Raw genomic sequence first — 9,742 nt, 5'->3', positions numbered from 1 at the left:
CGGCTGCTCTCCTGCCACCAGCCATGGGCTGGTGGTCGGTGCTCTGTGGGCCCCACTATGATGTATGTGTTTCATCCATTTCGTCCATCTATTTTTATAGATCATTTATAGTATTAAAAAAATGAGGTGTATCTCAATCTCAAGTGGACCACATTATAGGAAACAATGTTGAATGAACGTTGACCATTAAAAACGTTCTGGGAGCCATAAAAGTTTTGGATCAAGCTGATATTTACTTTTTCCCTTCATCTGGATGTTTATGACCTAATCTACCGATTGGATGTCAAATAAACAGTTCAGTGAGCCTTAGGAGGATTTTAATGGCAGATATCCAATCATTATTTTCTTCCTGTGGTGTGGTCCACCTAAGATTTATATTCCTATCACTTTTTTGTATTAAGCCTAAAATGATCTGTAAAAATGGATGAACGAAATATATGAAACACATAAATCATGGTGGGGCCCATAGAGCACCTACCACCAGCCACTGGCTAGTGTCAGGGAAGTTGCCAATCCGTCTCCAGAAATGCCTACTGTTGAAACCTTCCTCGGCTCCACCTTGATGTTTATATTCAATCCAAACCGTTTATAGGGTCATTTTCACTGAGATTAAGGGAAAACACTGAGAACTTAAACCAGGCTCCACCTTGATGTTTATATACAATCCAAACCGTTTATAGGGTCATTTTCACTGAGATTAAATAAAAACACCGAGAACTTAAACCGATACAAAACTTTTGTAGTCATATAAATGTTTTAAGGGTGGTCACTAAATCCCCACTATTTCCTTTCCAGTGGCCCATTTAAGTTTTGGATACATCTTATTCTTGGTCAAACGTACTAAAATGAGCTCTAAAAACGGATGGACGGAGTGGCTTTCCCACAAACATTGCAGTGGACCCCACGCAGAATCCTTGTGCAGGAAGGTCCTTCTCGTACATAAGCCATGATGCATTTCTCAGTATAATTAATGCTGTCATTGGGCTAGGGCTAGGTTTGCTAGAAGCTCAGATTCCAAGTTTACATTTGAAAAGCCCAGGATCTAGCCCAATTTCAACCTGCGAAGCTTGTACAAATCTGGCCCATGAACTAGATATTTGGGCCTAATTGGGCCCAGTCCACTAGATAAGTATGACTGGGCCGAACCCATCCTACATTGCTAACCAATAATGTTCAAATAGTGCTAAATATGTTAGACCTAGTAGTAGGTTCTTTTAGGGCTTTAATCAGTTAGCCATTTTGATTTTGATTTTTGAGCCACATATTTACAGTGGCCCCACTGATGAGCCACCTATATCTTGCACCGGCATGGATTGGGTTATACCCCCACCTGGATCTAGCTAGAGAGAGATTGTCCTGTTAAGGGCTTCGTGGGTATCACGGTGATGTATATGTTTTATCAGAGTCATCCATCTAATTTGGCAAATTATTTTAGAATGATAATCTTAAAAAGGAGGCAGATTGAAGGCTCAAGTGACCACACCTTACAAAGCAGTGGGGATTGAATTCCTTTCATGGAAAACTTCTTAAGGCTTACAATAATGTTTATTTGTCATCCAACCTATTCATAAGGTCACATAAACCCATACAAAGGGAAAAACTAAATATTAGCTTGATTCAAAACTTGTGTCCCCAAAAAGTTTTTAACAGTGAGCTCTCAATCCCCACTACTTTTCATGTGGTGTGGTTCACTTGAGCATGCAATCTGCATCCTTTTGGGCTCGTGCCCAAAAAAGATTTGTCAAAATGAATGGACAACATGTGGTGGGCTCCATAGAGCCACTGACAGGACCATCCATCTCTAGCTAGGGCTTGTGGGGGTGGTACCCAAACCGCATCCATACCACACACTCATGCCCCACCTTTTCAATCTTTTGTGGTGGTTCACTTTAGCATCCCCTTGGATGATAAAAATTATAAAAATGGATTTGCCCAGGGGATACCTGATAGACCTAACTTGATTTTAAAGTCCTCGATTAGGTGCTAACCCCCATTAGGACCCTGCTAGAGACGAACAATCTTTGTCATAGCCTCTATACTATGATGTATGTGTTTTATTACCATTTTGACAAGTCATTTTAGGTGATGAGCCAAAAAATGAAACATATGAAACCATATCACACAAATGTGATAGGGATTGAATGCCTACTGCCTAAAACCTCTAAGGGATCACAAAAGTTTTGGACTGAGCTAATATTTATGTTTTCCCTTCATTTAGATCTATGTGACTTTATAAATAGATCGGATGGCAAATAAGCATCACGGTTGGATACAAGAAGGTTTCAATGGTGGGGTCATTGTCACCACTGCTTCTCATGGTGTGGTCTACTCAAGCCTTCCATCTGCCTCCTTTTTGGGATCATATCCTAAAATGATATTTCATAATCGATGGATAACTTAGATAAAAGATGTATATCATGGAGGTTCCAGGGAGCCATGACAGGACCATCCGACTCTAGGTAGGTCGGGGTGGGGTAGTACCTAATCTACACCCAATATTAACAAACCTAGATGTTATTATTTTTTAGATGTATCTAATTTTAATGCGGCTGTTTTTTTTCCTTCTTCTTCTTTTCTCCCCATTTTAGAAATCAAGATAGTTTTTTTTTTTGGGTCAGCTTGTTAGTACACACCCATGTCAGTACACACACTCCATGTTAGCCACCCCTGCTAGGGATTGATGCCAAGACCTCAAGTGTTGAAACGAGGTATCATGTCTGCCAATTGAGCTATGGATCTGGGTGCGCCACTTTGGATCCGGTTAAAAGTTGGGTTGGCCTAGGTATGCCATCTTGAACTTGATTAAAATCCAGTTGGGTTGAATTTAGTTGGTTTTTATAATAATATTATATATTTTTAAAATGCATTGAGTATTCTAGCCCAATAAAATGCTGAAGCGGATTGCATAACGAGTAAATCAGTAGAGGGTATGGAGTAAATTTTGTGGGGCCCACTGTGATGTACCTATTTTATCCACACTGTACGTACATCCGCTTTATAAGATCATTTTAGGGCACGAGGCCAAAATTGGAGCATATCCAAAGCTCAAGTAGACCACACTGCAGGAAGAAGTTTTGGATCAAGTTGATGTTTGAGTTTTCCCTTCATCCATGTATGTATGACCAAAATATTATCGGATGAATCATGAAATATAAACATTATTGTGGTGGACTTCCATATCCCTACTGTTTTTTATAGTGTAGCCAACTTAAGATTTTGATATGCTTCAATTTTATATTATAACCTAAAATGAATGGGTAAAATGAATGGATGGCATGGATAAGACACATATATCATGACATAATTGAGATTGGGTCCTAAAAAGGTACCTAGAACCTGTGGATGGCCTTACCAAAAATAAAAAATGAGCTTAGACTCATTAGGGGCTCTGTGGGGCCCACCATGATGTATGTGCTTCCATCAATTTTTTTTTCAAATCATTTTAGAAGTGTTTGTTTTTTCAATTACATATATAAAGGTAAATCAATAATAATAACTTTTGAAGGGTGTTTGTTTAAGAGCAAAATACACACGTAGTGTGAAATCCAAGATGGATAGGGTACTATTAAAAATAGTAGGTCCCAAAGTGATGTGTGTGTGTGATCCACGCCGTCTAACCTTTTTACCATCTAATTTCAGGACATGAACAAAAAAAAAAAAAGTAGATCAGAATCTCAAGTGGATCACACCATAGGAAATAAGGTGGTTAATGATATTAATCATTCAAAATTGAAGCATTTTTAGGGCCCGTAGGCATGTGTATTTATCATCCAACCCATCCATAAGATCACACTAACATGTATAAAGGATATATATAAATACTAGCTTCCAAAACTTCCATGTCGAAGTATTCAACATTGAATGTTCAATTCCCACCATTTCCTATAGTGTGGTCAACTTGAGTTTAAGATCTCCTGTAAACTCAAGTCCTTACCCCAGTGGTAGACTCTAGGTAGTTTTAACATGAGGTCTTGGGTTCGATACCCATAGGTGGTGAAGTCCTACTATGGCGTGTGTGGGTGTGTGTGTAAGATTAAAATAAATAAAAATAAAAAAGATCTCACTCCCTAAAAAATTTTAAGGATGGTTGAACGGGCATTGATAAGATGCATACATCATGATGGGCTCTACAAATATATGAAAATTTTAACCATTCTAATTTACAAATGGACAGCTTAGCAAAAAAAGGTTCTAGGCAGTGTTAACCATTGGTTGCTCATTTACCTTCAAATACACTGATAAATAATTATTTTAAAAAGAAAAAAAAAAAAAAAAACACCACCAGCGTGAGTCTAGAAATTAGTTAGGTTGAATACTTAAGTGGACCGCACCACAGGAAGCGTTGATGTTTATCTGCCATCAAACCTGTTTATAAGGTCATATATACGTGGATTAAGGGAAAACAAAAATATAAGATTATCCAAAAATTCTACCGCTCATTAAAAGATTTTAATGGTGGGAACTTAATCCCCACTGTGTGGTCCACTTGAGCCTTGAATTGCTTTAATTTTTTGTTTATATTTAAAATTGATCTGGAAAAATGGATAGATGGAGTAGATAAAACCCATAGATCACGGTGGGCCCACAAAGCAGCGTGCAGTCAGCTTCCAGCTACTGACTAAAGGCGATTTCTAAGGCACAGATGATGGTTTTTTTATACGCAAATACCTCTATTCTGTCTTTCTGAATTTGTTAGTATAAATGGTAGTCTACTTTAATAATTAAGGTTTCTTTCCGTCCAATAAAACAACGAGAGTAATATGTTGGGTCTATAGCACGCAAAATCCCGGTTTCCAAACTAAGCCTCGAACAGTTGATCCACAAGATCTGCCATAAACCAGCTGGGAGTTATCTGATACTCTGGCGTCGTGACGCTTGCTACGCAGGCAATAATAAATTGTACACCTAGCATGTGTTTCCTCAGTTTAACTACCTAAATGTGAAACCGACTCTCTCACATTCCCACCGTAAGATTGGTTGAATAATCCCAACCGCTTATTTGTGGACACTTGTTTGTTAAAATTTGGCTATTAGCTATTTTTCATTATTAACCGTCCAATAAATGTCCACAAAACTGATAGTCATGTATTAGAATCAGAGTTTTTTTTTTTTTTTTTTCTTTCCTAATGAAATATCTAAAGAGGGATCCATAATGTTTACAGTTTGATTTGAATTTCCTGTATACCATGTACACAATTAAGAGTAATTTATAAGTGCATGCGTATCATCCATCACATTGCCGAGCAACGAAGGTTTTTTTCTACCCGCCGTGGCGTTTTTGTCGTTATCTAAAGGTGGATTTTGTTTCGATTGGATAAATTCGAGAAAATCGTCGTTCCGGACAGAAGCGAATTGCGTCCTGCACCCGCCTGGACGGACTCGGTCCACGCAGGGGCTGTGGGGCCCACTGTAATGTATGGAATTTATCTACGCCGTCCATCCATTTTTCTAGATCATTTTAGACATGACAATAAGAATGAGGCAGATCCAAGCCTCAAGTGGACCACACCACAGGAAGCAGCGGTGATAATGACGCTACAGTTCAAATAAAAATAAGACTGTAAATGATTATCCGAACGGTGGTCCATGTTCAATCGAACGTGTTGATTATAAGTCGCCTGTAATATGGCTAGAATTATCAAAATACAAGGACCCACATGATGAACGGCTTAGATATTCACACGCATGCAAGGATCGCAACTGTGGCCCGCGTGTAGAGATGCGAGTGGGCTTGCCAGAACTCACACACGCAGCCTTCCGGAATCTTCGTTACCCGGCAGAAATGATCACGTATGATAGCTACCGGAGGTTAGAGCTAAGTAGGGCCCACCGTGGTGTGAATACGCCATCTAAACCATCCATTAGATGCATTTCCCATTTTAAGTACTGAAAACCAAAAAATATAGTTTTATCTACAATTCATGTGGGCCACACCAAAGAGAAAAGTTGGGGATATTCGGGGAGGGTAATGCCCATTGTAGAAACTTTGAGATAGAGTTTAGGGTTCTCTGTGTTTTTTATATTCTATCCAAACCATTCATCAGGTGAAACTCAAGAGGATGAAGTAAAAACAAAAAATAAGACCGTTAAATATCTTGTATGGGCCACATCATGTGAATATATAAGTTATCTTTTTTGTTGTACATCGGTCATTTTGGTGTGTCCCATCAGAGTTTAGATACATATGATTATTGGAATGTATGATAAACAAGAGAAGAAGGACGGTTTGGATTTGACATAACCATTATAGATGGGCCCTGCACATCTGACGTATGATAACTTCCGTACGTGCGTGCGTACGCAATCATCCCCAGTGAATGCCCTTACATCTGACTCGCTCTCCCTCCGTATAAAACAAAGCACAACGTGGCAGTCCTATGCATAGATCTCGGCTTCTCTTTATCACAACACGTGTTCTTATCTTCTCCACGTCATCCCTCCGGATGAAATTCAACGGCCAAGATCCCTTATCTGGCCCACAAACCAGTTCAATGTTTAATGGCCATCGCCTATTTCAGGACTTCTACCAGAGGTGGTTTTTTCTCCTTTCCTGATTTTCTTCTGTTATCGAAGCAGGATACTCCAAAAGCCATGGGCATTCTCGACCACCTCTGGGATGACACGTTCGCCGGACCTCTGCCGGAAACCGGCCTCAGCAAGCTCCGGAAGTCGTCGACCTTCAGTTACCGTGGCAAAGGTCTGGTGGCACACCAGGCGCACGTTAGATTCGCTACTGCGGTTTTGTTTGTTTTGGGTACTGATTGTTTTGGTTGCTGAATGGCAGAATCTGACGGAGGGAGCGAGCGATCGGACGGCGGGGATTCGTCAGACGATGTGATGAAGGTGAGCAGGAGTATAATGATAGTGAAAGCTGCCGGAAATCCGTTGCCAGGGAACGGATCGCCGCCGTCTTCGCCGGCCGGATCTACACCGCCGGTGTCTCAGTTTTCTGGTAAAATAGCCTACCTTTGGTAGCTAAAGTTTTAGGTTTTTTTTTTTTTTTTTTTCATATAATCCCTTTGTTTTCTGATATTTACGATTACGTCTCTGGTTTTGCAATTTTCATTTCTCTCGTCTGTTGGTGTCTTTTGAATGTGAAATGACGAAAAAGCCCTCTCTTATGTAAAATGATCAAAATGACCCCACAGCCGAAACCTCCACTAGTCCAAGACCCCCACCTACGCCGCCATCCAGTCCACCTCCTACTCTACCCAATCAATCCACTACGAGAGGAAGATGTCGGCCCGGCACTCGTCTGGTAGATCTGAAATGACATTGTGAGGAGGAGCGAGTGTGAAAATCTAATCTTTGATGGTGGAGATCGAGGCTGCTGATTTTGTGCTCTTCATTTGATGGTGGAGATAGGTGGGGCCCACCGTGATGTTTGTGAGAAATACAACCCGTCCATTCAATTTTCCAGATCATGTTAAGACATGAGCCCAAAAATGAGGCAAATCCAAAACTCAAGGGCCACAGTACAAGGAAAAAGTGGGTAAGGAAATGCCTACCATTGAAACCTCCCTAAGGTCCACGGTGATGTTTATATGCCATCCAAACCGTTCATGAGGTGGGATGAACTGAAAACAAAAAATATTTGAGCTCGTGTCCTAACATGATCTGGAAATACGGATGGACGGGTGGATTTCTCGCAAACATTACAGTGGGCCCCACCTAGCTTCTGACAGTGTGTCGCAGGCAACGGGCGTCCGTTAGTTCGGGGCCAGTGGAGGTGGCGAGGTTATTTGATATAAGGAAAGGTATTCTGGTCATTTCGGCTAAACTGGGATTGTGTACTTGCGAGTAGGTTTCTGATTCTACCTGCTCCAGGAGCACAGCTAACGGTCTTTAACGAACACCGATTGCGTGGTGACCCAGCCACCACCCTCTATGGTGGCGGGATTCTGTGGGGCCCAATGGGATGTATATGTTTTATCCACACCGTCCATCCGCTTTTCAGGATCATTTTAGTCCATAATCCAAAAATCGAATCAAATCCAAAGCACAAGTGGACCACACCACACAAAACAGTGGTAATAATGATCATTCACCGTTGAAACCTTCCTTGGGCCCACCTTGATTTTTTTACTTGTCATCCAGCCTGTTCATAAGGTTACACAGACCTGGATGAAGGGAAAAAAAATACTATCAGTTTGATCCAAAACTCCTGTGGCCCCCAAGAAGTTTTCAAGAGTAGGCATTCAATCCCCACCATTCTCTGTGGTGTGGTCCACCTGTGCTTTGATATGCGTCAATTTTCAGCTTGTGGCCTCAAATGAGCTGGAAAAAACGGATGGACTGCGTGGATAAAACATATGCATCATGGTGGGCCCCACAGAATCCTGCCACCATGCTGGTGGTAGTTGGGTCACCATCCAATCCGCATACTCTTCAAAACCAGATCTTCACGGCCCACCATGTTGTGTACACGAAATCCATCCGTCCATCAGGTGCTAAGGACATCCAATTAAAAAACGTGTTGATCAACGGTAGAGCCTGCAGAATGCCTTGTTAAGATCACCGTACACGTGTTCATGATCTCGGTCCCTCAAGGTGCACTGGGTCAGCTGATCCAGCTGTCAAGTTGCACCAGGGGACTTTTGGGAGAGATGGAGCCGGTTTGCATTGCACCATGGTCTATGATCTAGGAATCCAACGGCTAAGATAACTTATCGAATGGACTACAAAATTCTGGGCCGTTGGATTGATGAACTTTGTTACTGTTTCTACGAGTTGGTGTTTGAGGGCATTTGAGGAAATTCCATTCTCTAATACACAATCCTCTCTCCATGTATATGTCAGGAAGGAGGGAATGGAGCCGTATTCTAAGGTCAGATACTCAAGAAAGAATTTTTCTTCTACTACTCACGTTGACGTGGGAGATTTGAGTACATTTTTTTGACAATCTCATACAAGAGAGTAAGAAAAGGGGGTGTATACATGTACGTATTTGTATATAGGTATGCGGTTTTGTGGGTGTTTTTGTAAAAGAGGTGGGTGTTTATTGTAAGATGTTTGTTTGTTTTATGTACAGTAGATTGTAAGAAGGTTGATGGATGTTTTGTGGGACTCACTCTCTCTCGTGTTAATCTGATTGGGCATTGCATGGACGTACATGTCTCAAATTCTGCCATACTGGAAGATCCTAGCCATGGGAACTTTGTGAGAACTTTTGACACATGATGTCAGCATAAAATCTGGACCGTCCCCTTATAGCTTGATCCATAAATCTAGTGGGCCATAGCAAAGTGAAAACCCCTGGCTCTTGTTATGTCTCTTGTTTTACTATGGCCTACTTAGATTTTTAGGACATGCCAAAAAGTTAGCCTTGAGATTTCATGATGTGACTCATTTAGTAGGCTATCTGATTTAATGCCCACATCATGTATCAAAAGTTTCCAAAGGAGAATTGTTTCTTAGAGAACATTTTTCTCTCTACACACATTTATACTCACTTTGCATATCCTTCTAGGTGAGAACTTGGGTGCATTTTTACATGTATTATGAGTAAAAAATCTGAAGGGTCCACATGATATAGCACCCATCTATAAAACTTTTAGGGCCCAACTTTTAGCCTGATCTAAAATTAGGCCATGGTAAAGAGAAATAATTTCTTATCTTGATTTCTCTGCTTTTACTATGCCCTACCAGAGTTTTGGACTTGGCTAAAAATAGAACCTTAGGGTTTCATAGGTGCCACACAAGGTGGACAACTGTTTGAATTTTGTGCCCATGACACATGTTC

The 9,742-nt window shown here is 40.9% G+C and overlaps 1 protein-coding gene across 2 annotated transcripts; it reads left to right on the top strand.

Annotated features, from left to right (window-relative positions):
- The first annotated feature begins 6,483 nt into the window (after positions 1–6,483).
- LOC131231615 (dormancy-associated protein homolog 3-like) lies at positions 6,484–9,066 on the top strand. 2 transcript variants are annotated; one of them, XM_058227874.1, is made up of 3 exons: positions 6,484–6,697; positions 6,785–6,843; positions 8,800–9,066. In XM_058227874.1, the coding sequence occupies exons 1-3, from the start codon at positions 6,499–6,501 to the stop codon at positions 8,824–8,826; spliced, it is 285 nt and encodes a 94-aa protein (XP_058083857.1). In that variant the 5' UTR covers positions 6,484–6,498; the 3' UTR covers positions 8,827–9,066. The 2 variants fall into 2 exon arrangements, with proteins under 2 accessions (XP_058083857.1, XP_058083856.1); XM_058227873.1 differs by having other exon boundaries at positions 6,785–6,952.
- The last annotated feature ends 676 nt before the right edge of the window (positions 9,067–9,742 follow it).

This window comes from Magnolia sinica, chromosome 17, assembly GCF_029962835.1.
Source record: "Magnolia sinica isolate HGM2019 chromosome 17, MsV1, whole genome shotgun sequence".
Taxonomy (NCBI): Eukaryota; Viridiplantae; Streptophyta; class Magnoliopsida; order Magnoliales; family Magnoliaceae; genus Magnolia; species Magnolia sinica.
Note: the sequence above shows the minus strand (reverse complement) of the source record. Positions and strands in the feature narration are given on the sequence as shown.